The sequence below is a fragment of the Nerophis ophidion genome, linkage group LG27, assembly GCF_033978795.1.
Source record: "Nerophis ophidion isolate RoL-2023_Sa linkage group LG27, RoL_Noph_v1.0, whole genome shotgun sequence".
NCBI lineage: Eukaryota > Metazoa > Chordata > Actinopteri > Syngnathiformes > Syngnathidae > Nerophis > Nerophis ophidion.
Window position 1 is genome coordinate 4,733,536 of NC_084637.1, and position 25,416 is coordinate 4,758,951.

At 42.2% G+C, this 25,416-nt stretch overlaps 2 protein-coding genes across 5 annotated transcripts; one reads left to right on the forward strand and one right to left on the reverse strand.

Annotated features, from left to right (window-relative positions):
• Positions 1-1,430: 1,430 nt before the first annotated feature.
• On the forward strand, positions 1,431-15,201 carry bzw1a (basic leucine zipper and W2 domains 1a). Of its 2 annotated transcripts, XM_061889853.1 has the most exons (12): positions 1,431-1,585; positions 6,204-6,276; positions 6,354-6,530; positions 6,610-6,704; positions 6,792-6,857; positions 7,230-7,365; positions 7,435-7,544; positions 7,611-7,781; positions 12,873-13,019; positions 13,093-13,231; positions 13,309-13,431; positions 14,585-15,201. In XM_061889853.1, the coding sequence occupies exons 2-12, from the start codon at positions 6,213-6,215 to the stop codon at positions 14,614-14,616; spliced, it is 1,260 nt and encodes a 419-aa protein (XP_061745837.1). In that variant the 5' UTR covers positions 1,431-1,585; positions 6,204-6,212; the 3' UTR covers positions 14,617-15,201. The 2 variants fall into 2 exon arrangements, with proteins under 2 accessions (XP_061745837.1, XP_061745838.1); XM_061889854.1 differs by lacking the exons at positions 1,431-1,585; positions 6,204-6,276 and having other exon boundaries at positions 6,453-6,530; positions 6,610-6,615.
• Positions 11,587-23,391, reverse strand: si:ch211-246m6.4 (transcription factor 15). 3 transcript variants are annotated; one of them, XM_061889855.1, is made up of 2 exons: positions 22,793-23,391; positions 11,587-11,700 (listed from the first exon to the last, which is right to left on the reverse strand). In XM_061889855.1, exons 1-2 carry the CDS (start codon positions 23,201-23,203, stop codon positions 11,620-11,622), a joined length of 492 nt encoding a protein of 163 aa, XP_061745839.1. In that variant the 5' UTR covers positions 23,204-23,391; the 3' UTR covers positions 11,587-11,619. The 3 variants fall into 3 exon arrangements, with proteins under 3 accessions (XP_061745839.1, XP_061745841.1, XP_061745840.1); XM_061889857.1 differs by lacking the exon at positions 11,587-11,700 and adding an exon at positions 14,638-16,134; XM_061889856.1 differs by lacking the exon at positions 11,587-11,700 and adding an exon at positions 14,638-16,137.
• Positions 23,392-25,416: the final 2,025 nt, after the last annotated feature.

Genomic DNA, 25,416 nt, shown 5'->3' on the forward strand with positions numbered 1-25,416 from the left:
GTCTTTATAACTTATATTATAGCTTATTTTCTACCTCTGTGGACATTTATTATAAATCTTGTGGATAATGTATTCTTCAGTCATTTTGTCATCCAGGATTTGATTGAAAAACTTATTGGGGTGTTACCATTTAGTGGTCAATTGTACAGAAGATGTACTGTATTGTGCAATCTACTAATAAAAGTTTCAACCAATCAATCAATACCTAAGGGTATGGAAGGTTTATTGCCAGCGAGCCAGGTGCAAATACTACTTGCATCCATCTTGATGAGGTTTTACCAAATCCGATTGCATCTTAGCTTATCCAACATTAGAAATAAAGGTCAGTTAAAATGTATACTATATTAAGAACATGTGCACATATTGCATTGGGCCCTGACATCTAAAAAGTAAACTCTGTTCATGTATTTGTTGTGTTTTTCATGTGTACACACACATCAACACGCATACAGGTACAGCTGCACCTGTTTTTTCATGTGTTTATTCCATAAAGGAATGAGTTAAATGTTTAAAATGACTAGTTAATAGCACTATTATGAAGTGCAAAGTCAGCACTATTTTTTACTGCAATTTCAAAAGCACTTGTTTTATTTAATAAATAAATACAGCGTTTTAAAACCATGCACAATCTGTGTAAATATATTAGTCAGTGGTTAAAAGGACTTGAAAGGACTCCATTCATCCATTATCTAGCGCTTGTCCCTTTTGGGGTCGCGGGGGGTGTTGGAGCCTGTCTCAGCTAAATTCGGGCAGAAGGCGGGGTACACCCTGGACAAGTCGCCTTCTCATCGCAGGGCCAACAAAGATAGACAACATTCACACTCACATTCACACACTAGGGACCATTTAGTGTTGCCAATCAACCTATCAAAAAAAAAAAAAAAAAGAATTAAAATCAATAGTGTTATGAGTTATTGACCTTTTTAATGCTCCACTTAATATTCCACTTGTAAAAATTATTGGGTGAAAATATTGCATATTTAGTGATTTTTCCATAAAAAAATGTTTTTTTTGTGTGACAAAAAGAGCATAAAACTTAAAATCTTTAAAATTACTATATTGACGGATAGACCTAATGTTGATCTAGATATTTAAAACTTGAATAATAATTTAAAAAAATAATAATACTGAATAATGACACATTTTTAATATTATTTTGACCAAAACCCTTTGGGGTCCCTGAGATCAAGCCTGAGTAGAGGCCGAAATGTATATACATATATTGTATTGTTTTTTAAAATAAAAAATATGAAAATTACCCCTGCTAGCTTTGATTTTTCAGTGTGCGGCCCTCAGTGGATAAAGTTTGGACACCCCTGGAGTAGGAGTTACACCTTCGGTCCACACTCCATTTCAGTAGGTGGCGCAAATGCGCACCAGACGGTTGCTTGCCATTAAACAAGAGAAGAAGAAGACGGTATTGTTCTGTGGTCAAACGGAAGCTGCCCTTATAAGGAGCGCGCGCAGAGGGCGGAGCATGCGCAAGGACTGACGGGAAAGTCTTTTTGTTTGGGGCCGCACACACTCGCGACGCTGCGTTGGATTCCTCTGGTTCATAACCGCTTTTTTATCTGCATTCATATCGGTGAGTGTTCGACTCTCTGATCACCTTGTCCGTGTGTGCCACCTCATCGCCCATTAAAGACCGTGAAAACACGCCACCGCCTGGCGTCAAACGTCGTTGTCAGTGTGGCCGTCATGGGCGACGTTCGAGGGCTCGACAGCTAAATTAGCCCAACTTCTGGACGTCGCCGCTGGGCTGGTATTAGATGACACGTCGCCGGGGTTTTCCGCCGTAAAAAACCCCCCTTCACCACCGCTGTGTTACACTCATTAACGAGGCTTTCTGTGTCGAATATTAAGCAAGTTTGTCGGGAGGGCCGTGCTAACTAACCCGTGCTAGCCCAGCGCATGGTGAGGGCCTCGGGGAGCTAATGCTAGCAGGCGTCTAGTCGGCTAAAGCCTGCAATCTGTGACGTGCGGGGATCTAAACACCAGGTGAGGAATATATATATAAATATGTATATAAATATATATATACTTGAGGAGTTTGTATTAGGGCAGGCCTTTTTCTGATATCTCGATATTTCAGGCCGTATCGCGATACACGATATATTTCTCGTCGGGCTGGGCGATATGGCCTTTTTTAAATACCGCGATATTTTTAAGTATTTTTAGATTCTGTTCATAACTTTTATATACAGAATTTCAAGGCGTTAAGAGGTTCCGGTTTGGTGGCCGCAGGATTAGGTCTCTGCTTTTTGCGGATGATGTGGTCCTGATGGCTTCATCTGGCCGGGATCTTCAGCTCTCGCAGCAGAGTGTGAAGCGACTCGGATGAGAACCAGCACCTCCAAGTCCTTGTCCATGGTTCTCGCCCGGAAAAGGGTGGAGTGCCACCTCCGGGTTGGGGAGGAGACCCTGCCCCAAGTGGAGGAGTTCAAGTACCTTGGATTCTTGTTCACGAGTGAGGGAAGAGTGGATCGTGAGATCGACGGGCGGATCGGTGCAGCGTCTTCAGTAATGCGGACGTGGCGCAGTGGGAGAGTGGCCGTGTGTTACCCGAGGGTCCCAGGTTCAATACCCACCTAGTACCAACCCTGTCACGTCCCTTGTTCCTGATGGGTGCTGGTTAGCATGGCAGCTCCCTCCATCAGTGTGTGAATGTGTGTGTGAATGGGTAAATGTGGAACTAGTTTCAAAGCGCTTTGAGTACCTTAAAGGTAGAAAAGCGCTATACAAGTACAACCCATTTATTTGTACCGATCCGTTGTGGTGAAGAAGGAGCTGAGGCGGAAGGCAAAGGTCTCAATTTACCGGTCGATCTACGTTCCCATCCTCACCTATGGTCAGGAGTTTTGGGTCATAACCGAAAGGATAAGATCACGGGTACAAGCGGCCGAAATGAGTTCCCTCCGCCGTGTGGCGGGGCTCTCCCTTAGAGATAGGGTGAGAAGCTCTGTCATCCGGGAGGAACTCATAGTCATATAGTCAAGTCATTTTCAATCAAATAGTCATTGAAGACAGAACCAGCTGAAACAAAAGTAAAGCCGCTGCTCCTCCACATGGAGAGGAGCCAGATGCGGTGGTTCGGGCATCTGGTCAGGATGCCACCCGAACGACTCCCTAGGGAGGTGTTTAGGGCATGTCCAACCGGTAGGAGGCCACGGGGAAGACCCAGGACACATTGGGAAGACTATGTCTCCCGTCTGGCCTGGGAACGCCTCGGGATACCCCGGGAAGAGATAGACGAAGTGGCTGGGGAGAGGGAAGTCTGGGCTTCCCTGCTTAGGCTGCTGCCCCCGCGACCCGACCTCGGATAAGCAGAAGAAGGTGGATGGAATATTTTTAGGCCGTATCGCAATACACAATATATATATCTAGATAATTTACCTTGGCTTTAAATCAGGGTCGGCAACCCGCGGCTCTTTGGCCACTCTGATGTGGATTTGGTGCCTCTTCCGGAAATCAGCCGAGGCTAACGTTCTCCAATTTTCACCCGGATTACACTATTGAGGGCATGCTGTGATGGCTACACTTTTAACGTCCAATACAACATGTCATCATGCCCGCTTTTACACTATGCTATCTGCGTGCCGGCCGGACACATGAATTTCGCTGCTTGTCATCACACGTACGAGATTACAAGGCTAACTTGGTCAACAGCCATACAGGTTACACTGAAGGTTGTGATATAAACAACTTTAACACTCTTACTAATATGCGCCACACTGTGAACCCACACCAAAAAAGAATGAAAACACATTTCAGGAGAACATCCTCACAGTAACACAACATAAACAGAACAGAACAAATACCCAGAATCCCATACATCCCTAACTATTCCTGGCTTCATTATACACCCCCGCTAGCACCAAACCCCGCCCACCTCAACCGACGCACGGAGGGGGGGTTCTGGGTATTTGTTCTGTTCTGTTTGTTGTGTTACAGTGACGATGTTCTCCCGAAATGTTTGTCATTGTTTGGTGTGGGTTCACAGTGCGGCGCATATTAGTAAGAGTGTTAAAGTTGTTTATATCACAACCTTCAGTGTGACCTGTATGGCTGTTGAACAACAATACCTCGCAGTCGAGTACGTGTATCTGTGGAAGCCACATACAACATGTTACTGGGCTGGCAAGCCGTTTGTACATGTTGTAGAAGGCGTCAAAGGCAGTGCCTTCATAGCACGCCTTTATTATTGTTACCTGGGGGAACACCTCCCGGAAAATTTGGGAGAGTTGGCAAGTGTAATGCTGTCAAGCGGCATTCATATAAAACTTGTGGGCCGCACTAACCATAAATTATCTTATCAAGACCAGACCCCTGGTTTGCTTTGTGCTATTTCATTTTAAATTTCAAAAGAGTTTTGTGGCTCCCATTGTTTTCTTTATTTTGTAAAACGGGTCAAAATGGCTTTTTGAGTGGTAAAGGCTGCCGCCCCCTGCTTTAAATGGACACTTGATGCATATAATCTCAGCAGTATGATGATTATATGTGTCTACATTAAAACATTCTTCATACTGCATTAATATATGCTACTTTTAAACTTTCATGCAGAGAATGAAATCACAACTAAGTCAACTGACCGAAACAGTATTTATTAAACAGTTATTAAGCAGTGGCACAAACATTCATGTCATTTCCAAAACAGGACGTGCAAGATTGTCGGAGACATTTGAAGTGTCAAATAAAAATGAGCTGCATAATAGGAAATCAAATAGTATTCGTGCTTCGCTATGTGGTTGGTTGCTACGGACGTTTTGAAATTCTATTCATTCTCTAGCAGGTGACTTTTCAAATGATGCTACATATTAGCAGGAATGCTACTTTTAATAGCAACACTTGACAATTTTCGGTTGTCTTTTCGACATATTCCCACTAGAAGCCAAACCACCACCAGATGATGGACCCCCCCGCTGTTATTCTTGGGAATTAATTCTTCCTTCATTCGCACCTTCTTTCTCTCGTATTACCACTCGTATGGTTCCGCTAGCATCACAGCTATCGTTACCCATGCTGCTAGCTCTCTGCTGGGCGAGGGCGTATACATATGTGACGTTTGACGTGACAGTATGTGACGTATGTAAGAAAGTGCGCTTGTCTGTGAGAAGGAGAGACACGAAAGAGCAAGGAGAGCCTGTCATGTAATGCCCGCAGCTCACGTATACTCGAATATCACGATATAGTCATTTTCTATATCGCACAGACAAACCGCGATATATTGGTATCCTTTTTTTTTTTTTCTATCATTCATATGTGCATCCCTAATCACTGTTGATTTAGCTTGCACATTAGAGTAACTGGAAAAAAGAAGGGAGTAAAACGTTATCATAATGATATTATGATATGATAAATGGGTCCAAAAAGTATTTGAGAACTTAATACTTTTTAGTCCCATTTGCTTTTAACAAAATAAATCAAGTACTGTTAGTGCAACTTACCTTTCTGTATTTGAAGCAGCAATAGCTATCCTCCATGATCACATTAATTTGGTCTAAAAGTCCGGTTTAGAGAAGTATTTCATTTTGAATACAGTATATAATCCTCTAGGGATATTTTTTTTTTAAAGAAACCGTTCTCCCGATGCTTTGATAAGAAGCGGAGACCCACTCAAGGAGGTGAGGCAATGTATATTGGAGAAAAAGGCTGCCTCGATTGGCATACTTTCATACTTGTCCTTAGCATTTTAAGTGCATGGACAGAGGATTACGTCAAAATGCAGTATAGGGGTGTATTGGGATAGCCCACTATTCTGACGCTTCGATTCAGAGAAGTCTGATTCGACTATCACCCTCATTGTCGAATCACAGAAGCCAACCGGCGAGGCCGATTCAAGGTCCCTAATTAAAATTTGCAATAATTGCCATGTTTGTTTCTAGTAATGTTCATTTTTTTTAAATGGAAAGTCACAAATCGGATCGGTTCATTTTTAGTGATTCTCATAAGCTGTGATCTTGCTGGCATCCAAAAAATGTTTAGCAAGTAGTTCACTAGTGATGGGTAAATATTGCCTAAGTTTAATAGAAGACTCACTGCCAGTATAGACAATGTAATCAACAACAACAACACCTGTAGCCGCTTGAATTGCCTTGTCTTTGTTAGCCATTGTTAATTGAGGTTAGTTTGTTCCCAGTTGATGCTGTTTTTTTTTTCCAGGTTGTGTGTACTCATCCTTCTTAAACCATTAAATCTTCTTCTAGGTGTCTTTTATGAATAATCAGAAGCAGCAAAAGCCAACGCTAACAGGCCAGCGTTTCAAAACTAGAAAAAGAGGTTGGTGCTTCAATTGACTTTGGTTAATGGTATTTTTGTCGCTCTAATGTCCTAACAAATGCACATGTTTCCAACAGATGAAAAGGAGAGATTTGACCCTACTCAGTTTCAAGAAAGTATCGTACAAGGCTTGAATCAAACTGGCTCTGACTTGGAGGCAGTTGCGAAGTTCCTTGATGCCTCTGGCGCCAAGCTTGACTACCGCCGCTATGCAGAGACACTCTTTGACATCCTGGTGGCCGGTGGAATGTTGGGTAAATTGTGTTTTGTTTTCTTGTCACTATTGAACTGATTGTTGTATCTTAATTTCTAATACTTGCTTCCTCGATGCAGCCCCAGGTGGGACTCTCTCCGATGACCTGACCCGCACAGAGTTTTGCCTCTTTACGGCACAAGAAGACCTGGAGACAATGCAAGCTTATGCTCAGGTAGACTGGAAGTGCGGCCAATGACTTGTAAACATTAACTCCTGTCCGTCGTCCCCTACTGGAAATAATCTCTGAATGTCTCATCAGGTTTTTAACAAGCTGATCAGACGTTACAAGTACCTGGAGAAGGGATTTGAAGAGGAGATCAAGAAGGTGAGCGTTTTTGTTTTTTTATGGTGTCTTCCTTTGGAGTGGGTGACTAACATCTACATTTCAACATAACCGTAACTTGCATTTGCTTGCACGGATTCTCGTGACTTTTGCCAGACATAATGATAATGGGCGATAATTATTACGTTTTCTTCCATTCATGCATTTTTAAGTGTCTTAGATGACTAAACAGAACTTTCTGATTTAATTAAATATATTAAGATGTGAGGGACCAACTCGTTTTCAATTTTCACTTCCTGTAGGTGCAGTGACTATGTGTCGAATGTGTTCTCTATTTTGCCTTGAGTGAGGTGCCACAACCAGAGTTGTTTTTTTACAATCAGTACGACTGTCATTTTTATTCTTTGTGTATAGTTGCTGCTGTTCCTAAAAGGGTTCACTGAGTCTGAGCGCAACAAGCTGGCCATGCTTACCGGTATTCTGTTAGCCAACGGAAACATATCGGCCTCCATCCTCAGCAGCCTCTTCAATGAGAATCTTGTCAAAGAGGGTGAGGTTTAAATGAGCTGTTTTTGATCAGACTGTTTGAAATCACACTTACACCATATCTCACGCCCAGGAGTGTCTGCGGCTTTTGCTGTCAAGCTGTTCAAGTCTTGGATCAATGAGAGAGACATCAACTCAGTCGCTGGAAGTCTCCGCAAAGTGGGCATGGACAACCGACTGATGGTATGAAAAGCGTTAGTGAGGCATGGTTTTCTTTTCTGCTTTTGCTGACGCTGCTGTACTTTGCAGGAACTCTTTCCTGCCAACAAACGGAGCTGCGAGCATTTTTCTAAGTACTTCACAGACGCTGGGCTGAAGGAGCTGTCCGACTTTGCTCGCAACCAGCAGTCCATTGGCGCCCGCAAAGAGCTGCAGAAGGAGCTCCAAGAGCAGATGTCCCGCGGAGACCCACTCAAGGAGGTGAGGAAATGGATATTGGAGAAAAAAGCTGTCTCGATTGGCACACTTTTATACGTGTCCTTAGCTTTTTTAGTGCATTAGTGCGTTGACAGAGAATTACGTCAAAATGCAGTGTAGGGGTGTTTTAGATTAGCCGACAATTCTGACGCTTCAATTCAGAGGAGTCTGATTCGACTATCACCCTCAGTCGAATCACAGAAGCTGACCGGCGAGGCTGATCCAAGGTCTCTAACTAAAATATGCAATTATTACCATGTTTGTTTCTTCCAGTAATGCTCCTTTTTTGAAATGGAAATTCACAAATTGGATCCGTTTGTTTTTTGTGATTCTCATTAGCTGTGATCTTGCTAGCATCCAAAAAATATTATGCAAGTAGTTGTATAGTGTTGGTTAAATATTTCCTCAGTTTGTTAATGGAAAACTCACAACCTGTATAGACAGTGCACCAAACTGTTATTGTTTCATAGTGGTTTCACCAGCTACTGGATAAGTTCATTACATTTGACCGGCAAATAAAATGAATAGAATGTTATTGGTAGGCGTGTAACAGTACACAAAAATTTTGGTTCGGTACGTACCTCGGTTTAGAGGTCACGGTTATGTTCATTTTTGGTAGAGTAAGAAATCAACAAAATTATACATTTTTAGGTTATTAATTTACCAAATTTGTAAACAATGTCTTTATCCTTTTAACATTGGGAACACTTATAATAATTCTGCCCATGTTAATCAACATTAAACTGCCTCAAATTGTTGCTCAGATTAAATAAAATGACAAAACTTTTCTTCTACATATAAAAAATCCAACATTAAACAGTTTCAAGTCAACTCATCATGCTTAATTTATCACAGCATTTGGGAAGCCTGTACTTGATTTTTATTATGTAAATGTTATATTTTTATCAACATGTGATAGCAGGGACCCTTCCATTCAAAGCTTTTCTGTCCGTAGAACACACACACACCGCAAAATGAGCTAATGTTACGCTAAACGCTAATCAACCTTCACCTCAAGCCAGAACTGCGAGCGAGCTGAACTGCGGTTTAAGTTTCTAGAAAGTCAACGGGCTCATAGTGATGTTAATAGTAGTTGACTGGGAGGTGTTTATTATTATTTGGGGAGAGTACGCTGCCTTATGCTCACCTGCTAAACATCTATCTGCTCGAAGCTGAAGCATTTACTACATGCGCTCTGAATACGCACAGCTGATTGGCTGTTACCGCTCTGAATACGCACTGCTGATTGGTTGTTGCCGCTATATATGGAACCAATCAGATGGTTTTGTGGGTGGGACAATGCTGGGTGCTGAAACAGAGGCAGAAGAAGCAAAGCAGCTTGTTAAGACTAGCTTAGAATCTTGTTCGGTGCACCCCCGTACCAAAATAAAAACCCCGTACTGAAACGGTTCAATACAAATACACGTACCGTTACACCCCTGGTTATTGGGTATGTTTTTAACCAGTAACTGCCGAAAGGAATATGAAGGGCGCAACTCTGGTCAATGAGCCCAATTGTAAACAGAAAATATGAACTTTTAATGGTTTTGGTGCCTTATCAAAATGATGCCATACTTTGGAATTTCATACTTTTTGTCACTCATGAGCCGAAAGTGCTTCCTGATACAGTTTGGCACTTCAGTCAATGGACACAGCAGCTGTATCAGTCACTGTTTCCATGCACTAAAGTAGTCTTGATTTCTAAAATATCTTGTATTTTTACACTTATGTGTGAAGTCCCAGTGGCCATGCACATTCTGTTATGCAACTCTTTGTTATACCTCTCCCGTACACTGGAGGGCGCTTATTTCCTCTTAGCACAGATTATTATTGCTTTTCTGGTTGATCCATGACATCACACCAGGCATCTGTGGCTCTTTACAAATCAACAGTTTAGCTCTGCTGTGCGTGATGTGTGCTGTAATGTTGGCACATATTAGGAAAAGTACATCTCTAATGGCTATGCTGATGTTAAATAGCAGACAGCATAAATAAATGATCTTATATTGCGTTACAAACATGACGCTACTACCAAGAAGGTCTCGGACCGGATGTAGGTCCGAAGCAAAGAAAGACCGGCAGGAGAGTTTTTTTGGACGGAGAATCATGGAAACAAAACTTGAGAATGTCTCAAGAGTTCATTCATAATGCTTCTGTGGATTGATAGGAGTTTTAAATCCAAAGGAAAAGATTGTTCTTGCCCTGGCTGATATTGTTCCAGATGATGGTTGCTATTGTTCTGGACTATCTTGCCAGTTTGTGCAATACAGACTTATAGTTGATCAGTTTGGAGTGCACAAATGCAGCGTGAAGAGGTTTGTGTAAGTTGTATAATTTGCCTTTATTAAACTTGCTTCATTCACTTTCCTCTCGTTTGTATTTGGTTTGGGAGTCCAAAATTAAGACACAATTTTACATTTCCTTTGCCGACTTCTTATCTGTTTTTCCCTCCAATGTATTCACTTCGAAATGTTCTATTTTTAAATTGAGAATCAACCAGTCTCTCCTTCATTACAAAGGTTATGTTTTTATTAAATGGTATCTGCTTCCGGGTTATATTCCGCACGTTGAGACTGGCGCATGCTTGATTCCCTCCGGTGGCACGCACCCACTCGAGCTGTCTGGGTTTCAATCGCATAATTCAGGTGTGTTAGTCTGACTTTGTAAAAAAAACGAACGCGGTCAGATTATGGTCTTTCCATGGTTTGTAGGAAGTTTGTTTAGGGCCAAACTATTTGAGGAATCGGACAAATGTATCAGATGCTGCAGTTTAGTTTGACTCATCAATTTGTCAACTATTGGCAAAATACAACACATCAGATTTGACGATGAAAATCCTTAGTCGAAGAAATGGATTGTCCGTATCTGGATGTTGTACTCTCATGTTCCAAGTGATGTGTGCAGAAACTGATCCCAACTGCACTCTCTCACGACCATTGTGACTACATAGAAGGGGATAGACTTAAGTTAAAGTACACTCGGTGTGGCAAAATTATCCTCTGCATTTGACCCATCACCCTTGATCACCCCCTGGGAGGTGAGAGGAGCAGTGGGTAGCATCGGTGCCGTGCCTGGGAACCAATTCCAACACTTGATGCTGAGTGCCAAGCAGGGAGGTAACGGGTCCCATTTTTATAGTCTTTGGTATGACTCGGCCGGGGTTTGAACTCGTAGGCAGCACTGTGGTGGAGGAGTTAGTGCGTCTGACTCACAATGCGAAGGTCCTGGGTTCGATCCTGCGCTCAGGATCTTTCTGTGTGTAGTTTGCATGTTCTCCCCGTGACTGTGTGGGTTCCCTCCTGGGGATAGGTTGATGGGCAAAACTAATTTGGCCCTAGTGTGTGAATGTTGTCTATCTGAGTTGGCACTGCGATGAGGTGGTGACTTGTCCAGGGTGTACACCCCCCCGCCCGAATGCAGCTGATATAGGCTCCAGCAGTTGCAATTCACAATTAAAAAGGGACAAGCAGCGAATCAGGCATGTGTATGGCAGTAATTGATACATGACAGTGGAGGGAGAAATAATCGATTTTTAGATGCATCACAATTTGGACATGGACTATTATAAAATGGATTAGTACACTGGTTGCTACACCAGGATGCTGCGTGCGGTGCTTAACATCAACAAAAGTGCGCACGTAACCAACAGAATCTTCTACAAGGGAATAGCAAGGGTGAGCGAGAAGATTGCTGTAAGGAGAATGAGACTAGCAGGACAGTGCCAAAGTCATCAGGAGCTGCCAGCCAGCAAAATGGTGCTGTGGGAACCAACACATGGGCATCGGTCAAGAGGACGTCCCGCACAAACATACATGGACATACTTAAGAAGGATGAAGGAGCTCAGAGTACCAAGGAACTGGCCAAATGTATGGAGAATGGGGATGACTGGAAGCAACGATGGAAGGCTTGTCTGAGGACGACCTAGAGAGAGATTAGTACACGTCAATAATCAATGTATTTATTGTAAATTAAGTCATGCAGGCGGTTCTAAAATGTGTCTGACAGCAGCAAGAGGCCTCACAGAGATTCCACCAGCTCCTTTATTTTAGGGCACTTATCTTCCAGTTTTGCACACATTTCCATCAGTTTTGTAAATGCGATGGGAATGAATTTAAAATGTTTATTACAAATGCACTGTTTTTAGAAATCCCAGGGGCTAAACACTTATTTAGTAAAAGGAAATGGAAAACCGCCTCAATATACATCCATTAAAGAAGCATCGATTGATTTTTAATCGACTCATGAGGTGCTCAAAGATTTCCACCTCTACATGTCCGTACTACACTTCCTTCACATACTAAATATGCGACCGCAGTGTGTACAGTAAAGTTAAACTACCGATGTTTGTCACACACACACACGAGGTGTGGCAAAATTATTCTCTGCATTAGACTCATCACCCTTGATCACCCCCTGGGAGGTGAGGGGGGCAGCGGCCGGGCCTGGGAATCGTTTTTGGTGATTCAACCCCCCAGGCAGGGAGGTAATGGGTCCCGGTTTTTATAGTCTTTGGTATGACTGCTGGGGTTTGAACTCACAACCTACCGAACTCAGGACGGACACTCCAACCACTAGGCCAGGGGTCGGGAACCTTTTTGGCTGAGAGAGCCATACAAGCCAAATATTTTAAAAAGTATTTCAGTGAGAGACATTTTTTTAAGACTGAATACAACTAAATGCGTGCATTTTTAAGTAATACCAACATTTTTAGAGTATAATAAGTCTCTTATTCTTTTTAATAACATTATCTTTCTGAAGCTAACCAACAATAAATAAAATACTTCTTACCATTAATGCGACTTCTTGAACAGGTGCGGTAGAAACTGCATGGATGGATTAAAATGCATGAGAATGTTTTATATTTTGAACGTTATTTTTGACACTGTGATTACCAGCGGAATTATTCATTACGTAGCGTGTTAAGCAATGTCAGCTAAGATTTATCTGAGAGCCAGGGGCAGTCATCAAAAGAGCCACAGGTTCCCTACCCCTGCACTAGGCCATTGAGTAGGTTTCTGAGTGTACTTAATGAAGTCTCCAATTCCTGGTTCTGCTTTGGAATAAAGTAAATCAAGCATCTCCTGCAACCACAGATCATTGCCTTCACCAAGGAGGAGATGAAAAAGGCCAACCTCTCTGAACAAGGCATGATCGGCATCATCTGGACCTGCGTGATGAGCTCTGTGGAGTGGAACAAGAAGGAAGAGCTGGTGACCGAACAAGCCATCAAACACTTGAAGGTTTGCTATGCCCGCCGGCCTCTTTGGACCTTGTGTCTGTTCATCTGCGGTGATGCCGTGTTCTCTTTGGCAGCAATACAGCCCGCTGCTGAAAGCCTTCACCTCCCAGGATCATTCTGAGCTCAGCCTGTTGCTGAAGATCCAGGAGTACTGCTATGACAACATCCACTTCATGAGGGCCTTTCAGAAGATTGTGGTGCTCCTCTATAAAGGTCTGCAGCGTACACACCGCCTCTGCGTTACACTTGGCGTCGCAGCTACAACTTTTTGGCTTACTTTTCCACCCCAGCGGACGTGTTGGGCGAAGAGGCCATACTGAAGTGGTATACGGAAGCCCACCTTGCCAAGGGGAAGAGTGTCTTCCTTGAGCAGATGAAAAAGTTTGTCGAGTGGTTGAAGAACGCAGAGGAAGGTAAGAAAGCAAATGACTACTGAAATCATGAAATTGAAAGATCTTAAATGCAGGGTTTACCGTATTTTTCAGATTATACGTCGCTCAGGCCGAAAATGCATAATAAAGAAGGAAAAAAACATAAGTTGCAGTTTTGGGTTAAATTTATTGGATAAAACTCAACACCAAGAATAGACATCTGAAAGGCAATTCAAAATAAATAAAGAATAGTGAACAACAGGCTGAAGAAGTGTACCTTATATGAGGCATAAATAGATTAGATTAGATTAGATAGTACTTAATTTATTCCGTCAGGAGAGTTCCTTCAGGAAAATTACAATTTTCAGCACAATCCCATTCAAGATCAGACAAACATTACAGGGAGACAGAACAGGATCGCTTCCAGCGCCTCTTACAAAAAAGATGACATACAGGTAAACAAGGGGGGGGGGGTGGGAGAAAAGAATAGACGATTAAAATAAAAAAAAAAATCGGTCTTAGCCTGGGCCCTGGAGTGGGGGTCCAGAATGAGGCCAAGGGGAAAAAAATAACCAACTGAGAAGGTGCCTGCTATGTTAACGTAGCATATTATGGTGAGAGTCATTCAAATAACTATAACATATAGAACATTCTATATGTTTACCAAACAATCTGTCACTCATCCATAAATCCCATAAAATCTTCTTCCTCGATGTCGCTTCTAAACAACTCTGCCAACTCCAAAGGTATGCGCCGCTTCCTCTTTTTGTTTTCTGCTGCATATTTCACTACGTCCAGTTTGTAATCTGCAGTACATGATTTCCTTTCCGGTGCCATTTTTGTTCAGCCCTTCTCAGTTTTTATAAGTTACCGCCAACGATGAAATGATCCATTTTAAAAGCTACGGCAGTAGCATATAGCAGTTAGCATTCCATGACCCACAATGCACTTCTGCCATGACCCTCCCCTGCCGAATTTTTATTTGTTGACGTGTGTGTGACCATTGCTGACATTTTTCTTCGGCGAATGAGATAAATAATATTATTTGATATTTTACGATAATGTGTTAATTTCTCACATAAGTCGCTCCAGAGTAGATGTCGCACCCCCGGCCAAACTATGAAAAAACTGCGACCTATTGTCTGAAAAATACGGTAGTTACAAGGGACTCAAATGTTGAACTTTTCCTCTGCAGAGTCTGAATCCGACGAAGAGGAAGCAGACTAAAAACTGATTGCCAGATGAGAGCGTCTCCCTCCCCACCCCCCACAATTATTATTTTTTCAGAAATCATTGGAAACAGAAGCAGTAGAGTGTTGCCCTTCTGATTTCTCTACCTCCAGATAGTTCCCCCACCCACACCACCGGCACATGTCATTTGACTTTTTTTTTTTTTAAGGGGTTTAGTCTTTCTTTTGTAACCAGCTGTCATCTTCAGTTCTTGCTCTTGGAGCGCCCTCTAATTTGGACAGCAAACATTCCGTGTGATCTTGTGGCCTCCGCTCGCTCCTTTCTGCACCAAGGACTTCACAACAGTCCCCGAGGCCAACACACTCCTTCAATTTTTTGCCAAAGTTCTTTTTTTAAACTATTTTTCTCACACCCTTCACTTTAAGTTCCAAGCTCATTTTAAGCTCCGCTTACCTTTTTTGACTTTTGGGAGAATCGGTTTTGCGTGTCGTGGTTTAGTCCATTCAGACATGCCCCCGCCCGGTAGAAAGCCTCGCCAGTGAACAGATTATTGGTTTCTACTTTCTTTAATCTGATGTAAACCAATTGACTTTTTTATTGAATAAATATTATTAAAATGTTTCCGCTTGTATTTGATCATAATTGACAAAATACACAATTTTAGATACAACGGTACCATTTATTTTACAGTCATGGTAAACATTTGAACCTCTTAAGGCTCAAGCTGTTTGTTTACATGCGTTTTTTAATCTCCCTTTGCTATATGATGCACTTAGTCCATAAGTACACAAACGTGTACTTAATGTGTAGTGACATGCACATTTTTATTTTTACCCTTTTTTTTTTTTTTTTCAAATTCCATTGTATTTTATACTCTTCTGACACCACCAGATGGCAGTATAAGTGTCCACATAAGTGGCCATAAGGCCCCAATTCAGTAGTGTACACAATTTTGGAAATTAGAGCTAAAAGCTGCCGTCCACGCATGTGGCCACTAAGCCTTTAGAGTTATAGCCATTTCCTTGAATAACGACACTAATTCATGGTACAAAAATATTTATTTTAGGACATTTGTGTGCAAAAGTAAAAGAACCGTACAATGCAGTCATGTTACACATTTGATGTGGAGGTATACACGGTTGAGGTAGTGCAACATTTCCTGCGAGGCTTACATCTGTAGTCCTTACAAACACAAAAAACCTCACTTGTATGTGCATTTGAAAGCAACTGTGCAAAAAAAAATATTGGATCCAAGTCATGTGACACATCAGTGGCCACTTGGGAGCTGCTTTTATGGGGGGGGGGGGGGGAAGCGTAATTAGTGGGACCAAAATAGTGCAACCTTACACAACGGCTCAGATTGCATCTCAAGCAAAACAGGTTGGTTGAGCAGCACACCAATGTAAACAGACAGTGCTTCGCAGTGCTAATTCTCTGTTACTTCTACGCTAAGAATAAATATTCAAATATGTACAAATGTAAACAAACATGTGCGATGACTCCGTGGGGGTCCGAAGCTTTCACTTAAGTCTTCCGCTTTCCGCCGTCTCTGAGCTGCTGAGGAAAACAAAAAAGCCTTTTCTTAATTTGTGTGAGAATATGCACAACCGAAAAGCCCACAACAATTTTGACAGATTTTAAACAGCATTAGAACATGCAATGGCCCAAATTCCTTACAAATGAGGCCTACGTATCCAAAAAGTGTTTTCTAGCTGAGTTTTTCCACTTTTTTTAGGCAAGGCACGTTTTTTTTCATTTAAAAATTCCATCGAGTCGTCGTGCCTTATTTTGAGCTTGTTGTTGTTTTCCTGTGTAGTGTTTTAGTTTTTGTCTTGGGCTGTTATTTTGGTGGCCCTTCCTGTTTTGTTGGTTTTTTCCTGTAGCAGTTTCATGTCTTCCTTTGAGTGCCATGTGTTAGCAATCAAGAATATTTAAGTTGTTGCTATCCTTTGTGTGGACTTTTATTGTCATGTCATGTATGGATTTACATTGTGGACGCTGTAAGTTTTTGCTGTCGTCCAGCATTCTGTTTACTTTGTAGCCAGTTCAGTTTTTTGTTTTGCATCGCCATCCTTAAGCTTCGTTGTCAGTTTAAGCGTTATACCTTTTTACCTGCACTCTGCCTATTGGGATCACAACAAACCATCCTCATCTCACCCGACACATTCTGACTTTTACAAAGCAATGCTGCCACCTACTGACATGGAGTATTACGTGGTTACACAGTAATCAAGACTATTTAAGTTGTTGCTATCCTTTGTGTGGACTTTTATTGTCATGTCATGTATGGATGTACTTTGTGGACGCCGTAAGTTTTTGCTGTCGTCCAGCATTCAGTTTACTTTGTAGCCAGTTCAATTTTTCTTTTGTTTTGCATCGCCATTCCTAAGCTTCGTTGTCAGTTTAAGCGTTATACCTTTTTACCTGCGCTCTGCCTATTGGGATCACAACAAACCATCCTCATCTCACCCGACACATTCTGACTTTTACAAAGCAATGCTGCCACCTACTGACATGGAGTATTACGTGGTTGCACAGCAAAGGCGCTAAGTAACGGCACAATATTTGCAGATTATAATTGATTTGCGAATACATTTTTTTGGGACCAATTAGGTGAGGTTGCATAATTTCCCACGGCAGGCACACTAGTGTGCCGCGGCACAGTGGTTGAAAAACACTGCTCTAGCAAAAACTCATTTTCTTTCATATGCTGATGTCTGCTAATCTATTTCCTTTTGAGATGGACAAAAAACAAGTGCTTTGGCACCTCAGATTTTTCTCGTCAAAAAATATTTCCCCCAAGTTTTAGTGTACATTTCCGGTTCTAGTACAGCCAAACATTGCACCTTCTGTAACAAACTAGCTGAATATTACTGTAAAATTCCTCAGAATAGTACTCAGACTATCCCAGGCTGCTCCTTTAGACAGAATGAGTGCAGAATAAGCCACCGTCGAGCCAAATAAAGTTGCGAGTGCTAGCCTTTCATCGCTCCATTTTGCAAACAAAAGTTTGAATAAAAAAGGTAAGACGTTAAATGTTACCAATTTCACTTCTCATCTGCGTCGTTTTCTGCATTTAATAATTATTTTCCAGAAAGTGTGTTAATATAAAACAAGAGAGGTGCCAGTGTATGTCTTTCATTGGAAGGTTTGTACCTAATCAAGTGACAGCATGCAAAAATAAAAGGTTTCAATGGCGTGCTTTAACTTGGCAGCTGCGATTATTACAGCTGAGTTGACATTTTTGGGGTATTTTTGCATCAGCTAACCCCAATAGGAGTATTTTTGTTTCTACGGCCACATAATAGGCTTCTAAAATTGCATTCCGTACTTGCCAACCCTCCCGGATTTTCCGGGAGACTCATGAAATTAGGGTGTACCCCGCCATCCGCCCGATTGCAGCTGAGATAGGCGCCAGCAACCCCAAAAGGGAATAAGCGGTAGGAAATGGATGGATGAATGGACTCACGAAATCCAGCGCCTCTCCCGAAAACTTCCCGGGCCAAATTTTCAACCGAAATTTAGGCGCAGCTGGAGGCCACGCCCCCTCCAGCTCCATGTGGACCTGAGTGAGGACAGCCTGTTTTCACGTCCGCTTTCCCACAATATAAACAGCGTGTCTGCCAAATGGCGTTATAACTGTAGAATGATCGAGGGCGAGTTCTTGGTTTTTCTTATGTGGGTTTATTGTTAGGCAGGTTCATTAACGTCCTCCCAGTGTGGTAACAACACACAACAACAGCAGTCACGTTTTCGTCTACCGTAAAGCAGTTTGTCTGCCGTAAACAGCAATGTTGTGACACTCTTAAACAGGACAATACTGCCATCTACATATGGTTGGAAAAATAGTGACAGAATAGAACAAGGATGGACAATTCAACCCTTAACTCAATGAGTAGATGAGTGTTATGTGTGTATATGTGTAAATAAATGAACACTGAAATTCAAGTATTTCTTTTTTATATATATATATATATATATATATATATGAAATACTTGACTTGGTGAATTCTAGCTGTAAATATGCCCCTCCCCTCTTAACCACGCCCCCCACCTCCCAAAATCGGAATTCTCAAGGTTGGCAAGTATGGAAATCGGACAAAATTGTGTGATGGATTAACTGCATTTGTTTTTTGTGGCTTTTCTGATACTTTTGGTAATAAAATAAGTTTCATGGTACATTTGTGTAGTTACTGCACATTTTTGCTGATCATGTCTTTACACAAATTTGATTTACTTAAGCATGGTGAATAATTTCAAATGTAAAAAAACAAAATCCAAGTGACCCTGACACTCTTCATTGGTGACATTTGGCAAAAAAATTACAAAATAATTGAATATTGCTGAGAAAGAAGCTGCAAACACAGCTGTCTTAAAGCCTGTTTTCCCCGAATTTCCTGGAAAATATGCTTCTGAAGTCAAAGAAAACGTCACTACAGACCTAATATTATGCGACACCTCACTCCCGAGTGCAGTGTTTTTCAACCACGGTGCCGTGGCACACTAGTGTACCGTGGGAAATTATGCAACCTCATCTAATTGGTCCAAAACATATTTTTTGCAAATCATAATGTTCCGTTACTTAGTGTCTTTGCTGTGTAGAGCTCGACAGAGTAACCACGTAATACTCCGTCGGAATGTGGTTTGTTGTGATCCCAATATGCAGATCACAGCGGGAGGCAGAGTGCAGGTAAAAAGGTATGTAACACTTAAACCAAAAACGAAATAGGAAATGAAGCATAGGGATGGCTATGCTAAAATAAAAGCAAAACTGAACTGGCTACAAAGTAAACAAACGGAATGCTGGACGACTGCAAAAACTTACAGCGTGTGGAGCAGACGGCGTCCACAAAGTAAGTCCGTACATGACATCACAATCAACAATGTCCCCACAAAGAGGGATAACAACAACTTAGTCTGGAATTGTTTAATGAAAAAAAAACATGCCTCGCTTGAAAAAAGTGCAGCTATTTTAAAAATGTTTTTACATGAAACTTAGAATAAAATAGAAGTACTTTATTGATCACTGGGGGATATTCAGAAACTTCAAGAGGAAATAGTTTGGTAACACTTTATTATAGGGAATACATGTTCACCAATTAATTAGTTGCTTATTAACATGCAAATTAGTAACATATTGGCTCTTAATTAGTTAAGTACTTATTAATGCCTTATTATGCAACCAGTCAGTCATTAACTAAGAGTCTTCCCTCAATAACCTCGGAATTATTGCTTATTAGTAACCCTAACCATAACCCTAATATGTTGGCCTAGTGTCCAAATAACTCTATATTTGCAAAAGTATTTGGCCACCCATCCAAATGATGAGAATCAGGTGTCCTGATCACAAAGCCTGGTGTATATAATCAAGCACTTAGGCATGGAGACTGTTTCTACAGACATTTGTAAAAAGAATGGGCCGCTCTCAGTGATTTCCAGCGTGAAACTGTCAAAGGATTGCAACAAATCCAGTCAGTAAATTTCCAAAGTCAACTTAATTATAAGAAAAGTGAAGAGTTTGGGAACAACAGCAACTCAGCCACTAAGTGGTAGGCCATGTAAAACTGACAGAGAGGGGTCAGCGGATGGATGCTAAGGCGCATAGTGCAAAGACTTTCTGCACAGTCAGTTGCTACAGAGTTCCAAACTGCATGTGACCTTCTAATTAGCCCACGTACAGTACGCAGAGTGGGTTTCCATGGCCGAGCAGCTGCATCTAAGCCATACATCACCAAGTCCAATGCAGAGTCTGGGATGCAGTGGTATAAAGCACGTCGCCACTGGACTCTAGAGCGGTGGAGACGCCTTCTCTGGACCGAGGAATCACGCTATTCCATCTGGCAATCTGAGGGACCAGTCTGGGTTTGGAGGTTGCCAGGAGAACGCTACATTTCGGACTGCATTGATGGGTGTGAAATTTGGTGGAGGAGGAATTATGGTGTGGGGTTGTTTTTTTTCAGGAGTTGGGCTTGACCCCTTAGTTCCAGTGAAAGGAACTTTGAATGCTCCAGGATACCAAAACATTTTGGACAATTCCATTGGCTGCCACTTCAAGCCAGGTGGCCAAATACTTTTGGCAATATAGTGTGTCTTTGTTACTTTAATAAGCAACTAATTAATGGTGAATATGTTCCCACATGGAGAGGAGCCAGATGAGGTGGTTCGGGCATCTGGTCAGGATGCCACCCGAACGCCTCCCTAGGGAGGTGTTTAGGGCACGTCCAACTGGTAGGAGGCCACGGGGAAGACCCAGGACACGTTGGGAAGACTATGTCTCCTGGCTGGCCTGGGAACACCTTGAGATCCCCCGGGAAGAGCTGGACGAAAGCAGGGAAGTCTGGGCTTCCCTGTTTAGGCTGCTGCCCCCGCGACCCGACCTCGGATAAGCAGAAGACTATAGATGGATGGATGTTCCCCATACTAAAGTGTTAACATTATTTTTTGTGTGTGGTTTTCAAGTACATAAAGCGGGATGTTCATAATAACTAAATAGACTAATAAATAAATATATTTAATAAATAATCTATTTAGTTGCAGCAATAAATATGTTTAATGAGTAATCTATTTAGTTGCAGCAAAACATATAATCTTTAATAATCTATTTAGTTGCAGCCATAAATATAATCTTTAATAAATAAACTATTTAATTGCAACAATAAATATAATCTTTAATAAATAATACATTTAGTTGCAGCAAAAAATAAAATATTTAATAATTCTATTAGTTGAAGAAATAAATATATTAAACTAATAATCTATTTAGCTGCAGCAATACATTTCATCTTTAATAAATAATATATTTAGTTGCAGCAATAAATATAATCTTTAATAAATATATATTTATTTGCAGCAACAAATATAACAATATTTAATAAATAATATATTTAGTTGCAGCCATAAGTATAATCTTTAATAAATAAACTATTTAGTTGCAGCAATAAATATAATCACTAATAAATAGTACATTTAGTTGCAGCAAAAAATAAAATATTTAATAATTCTATTAGTTGCAGCAATAAATATATTTAATAAATAATACATTTAGTTGCAGCAATAAATATATTTTAAACATTTATTAAGTTGCAGAAATAAATACAATATTTAATAAATAATCTATTTAGTTGCGGCAATAAATATAATCTTTAATAAAGAATATTTAGTTGCAGCAATAAATATCTTTAATAAATGCTATATTTAGTTGTAGCAATAAATATAACAATATTTAATACATAATCTAGTTCCAGCAATAAATATAATCTTTAATAAATCTATTTAGTTGCAACAATAAATGTAATATTTAATAAATAATCTATTTAGTTGCAGCAATAAATATATTTAGTAAATATATTTAGTTGCAGAAATAAATATATTTAATAAATCTATTTATTTGCAGCAATAAAATATATTTAATAAATAATCTATTTAGTTGCAGCAATAAATATATTTAGTAAATCTATTTAGTGCAAGAAATAAATATAATATATAATAAATAATCTATTTAGTTGCAACATTAAATATAATATTAAATAAATCTATTTAGTTGCAACATTAAATATAATATTAAATAAATCTATTTAGTTGCAAAAATAAATATAATCTAACAAATATCTATTTAGTAAATTTATTTAGTTGCAGAAATAAATATATTTTAAATAAATCTATTTAGTTGCAACATTAAATATAATATTAAATAAATCTATTTAGTTGCAAAAATAAATATAATCTCTAACAAATATCTATTTAGTAAATTGATTTAGTTGCAGAAATAAATATATTTAATAAATAATTATTTAGTTGCAGCAATAAATATATTTAATAAATAATCTATTTAGTTGCAGCAATAAATATCATCTTTGATGAATAATTTATTTAGTTGCAGCATTAAATATAATATTAAATAAATCTATTTAGTTGCAGAAATAAATATAATCTGTAACAAATATGTATTTAGTTGCAGCAATAAGTATAATAATATTTAATAAATAATTTGTTTATTTGCAGATTGAATTGATTTTAGCCTGTTTATTATTGTTAAATAAAATGTGAATCTCCAAGTGGCTTCATTTTGCTACAAGTGGTCAAAAAGGTATTTAATTGGCCCAAAAATAATTCTTATTTACTATTTTGGTGTTCAACTGGACAGATCCTGATTGACACTTTGAGGCCGAGGAAGCGCCGGCGTGATGACGACGAGAGGTCAAAGGTCACTCACCTGTTTCCTCTGGTCGCTCAGGCAGAAGGTGCAGATGGGCCGCAGCGGCTGGGCGGAGCTTTGCACGATGGCGTGATGGCGGAGGCACGGCTGCCCCTCCGCCTCCGCCTCCGCCTCCAGCAGCAAGACGTTGGCCAGGTGGGCGATGTAACTGCAGGCCAGACGCAGCGTCTCCACCTTGGAGAGCTTCCGGTCGGCGGGCTCGGTGGGGATGAGGGTGCGCAGCGCCGTGAAGGCCGTGTTCACGCCCTGCGTCCTGTCCCGCTCCCGCGCGTTGGCCGCCTGCCGCTGCTTGCTGCCGCCCCCCCTGCCGCGCCTGCGCCGTTTCCTCCGCCTGGTTGCCGGCTCCTCCTCGCCGCCGGTGGACTTCCCGTCCTGTTCGGAGGTGAGCTCGCTGCCCGGGGACTTCATCCTCCTGGCTGCCTGACGTCCGAGTGGCGGGCGCGGGGAGACGCGGCGCACGGCGTGCACATCATTTTATCCCAAGAGGTGAAAATAGCACCGGAGTGGCCAAACAGCTGCTGCTGATCCGGTGACCGAGGGGTCCGCTCCGGATCAGCATAGCATTTCTACTGCATGACGGCTGCTTTTGGGGTCGCCAGCCCACCGCGGAGAAGACAAGACAGGTGGACGGCGCAGGAAAGGGGGGGGTGGGGGGGGGGGGCACCTGTCGTGCTGGAAGATGCAGGTTTAAGGTCGATTCCATGTACGGACTGGGCCTTAATATAGGTCACTGCCTACCCGTGGGTCCTCCTGACCATCAAGCATTGCCAGGCCAGCCCATTTCATGCTCAGAATCCATCCATCCATTTTCTACCGCTTATTCCCTTTCGGGGTCGCAGGGGGCGCTGGCGCCTATCTCAGCTACAATCGGGCAGAAGGCAGGTTACACCCTGGACAAGTCGCCACCTCATCACAGGGCCAACACAGATAGACAGACAACATTCACACACTAGGGACCATTTAGTGTTGCCAATCAACCTATCCCCAGGTGCATGTCTTTGGAAGTGGGAGGAGCCTATCCCCAGGTGCATGTCTTTGGAAGTGGGAGGGGCCTATCCCCAGGTGCATGTCTTTGTAGGTGGGAGGAGCCTATCCCCAGGTGCATGTCTTTGGAGGTGGGAGGGGCCTATCCCCAGGTGCATGTTTTTGGAAGTGGGAGGGGCCTATCCCCAGGTGCATGTCTTTGGAAGTGGGAGGAGCCTATCCCCAGGTGCATGTCTTTGGAAGTGGGAGGAGCCTATCCCCAGGTGCATGTTTTTGGAAGTGGGAGGGGCCTATCCCCAGGTGCATGTCTTTGGAAGTGGGAGGGGCCTATCCCCAGGTGCATGTCTTTGGAAGTGGGAGGGGCCTATCCCCAGGTGCGTGTCTTTGGAGGTGGGAGGGGCCTATCCCCAGGTGCATGTCTTTGGAAGTGGGAGGGGCCTATCCCCAGGTGCATGTCTTTGGAAGTGGGAGGGGCCTATCCCCAGGTGCATGTCTTTGGAGGTGGGAGGGGCCTATCCCCAGGTGCATGTCTTTGGAAGTGGGAGGGGCCTATCCCCAGGTGCATGTCTTTGGAGGTGGGAGGGGCCTATCCCCAGGTGCATGTCTTTGGAGGTGGGAGGGGCCTATCCCCAGGTGCATGTCTTTGGAAGTGGGAGGGGCCTATCCCCAGGTGCATGTCTTTGGAGGTGGGAGGGGCCTATCCCCAGGTGCATGTCTTTGGAGGTGGGAGGGGCCTATCCCCAGGTGCATGTCTTTGGAGGTGGGAGGAAGCCGGAGTACCCGGAGGGAACCCACGCATTCACGGGGAGAACATGCAAACTCCACACAGAAAGATCCCGAGCCTGGATTTGAACCCAGGACTGCAGGACCTTTGTATTGTGAGGCAGACGCACTAACCCCTCTGCCACCGTGAAGCCTCAGAAAACAGTTTTTATTTGTATCTATTGTCCTCAGGTTGCTTTCCACCAATTGTCTTCATGTCTCGGACAGACACACGCTCACCTTCCACCAGCTCCAACCCCGTCTCTCCTCCCGGTGGCTGCTTATGCAGAGCGATGGGGGATTAGATAAAAAGGCCCAGGTGGGCCTTCTACACACCTGTGCACTTAAGATGCGACTTTAAGGTTTTACTACTTAGGTATAAAATACTACACAGTCTAGCTCCATCCTATCTTGCAGATTGTATTGTACCATATGTCCCGGCAAGAAATCTGCCTTCAAAGAACTCCGTCTTATTAGTGATTCCCAAAGCCCAAAAAAAGTCTGCGGGCTATAGAGCGTTTTCTGTTCGGGCTCCAGTACTCTGGAATGCCCTCCCGGTAAAAGTCCGAGATGCTACCTCAGTAGAAGCATTTAAGTCCCATCTTAAAACTCATTTACTGTATATACTCTAGCCTTTAAATAGACCCCCTTTTTAGACCAGTTGATCTGCCGTCTCCCTCCCCCTCTCCCTCGTGGAGGGGGAGGGGGGTGGACGACACAGGTCCGGTGGCCTTGGATGAAATGCTGACTGTCCAGAGTCGGGACCCGGGGGTCGACCGCTCGCCTGTGCATCTGTCAAGGACATCTCTGCGCTGCTGACCCGTCTCCGCTCGGGGTGGTCTTCTGCTGGCCCCACTATGGACTGGACTTTCACT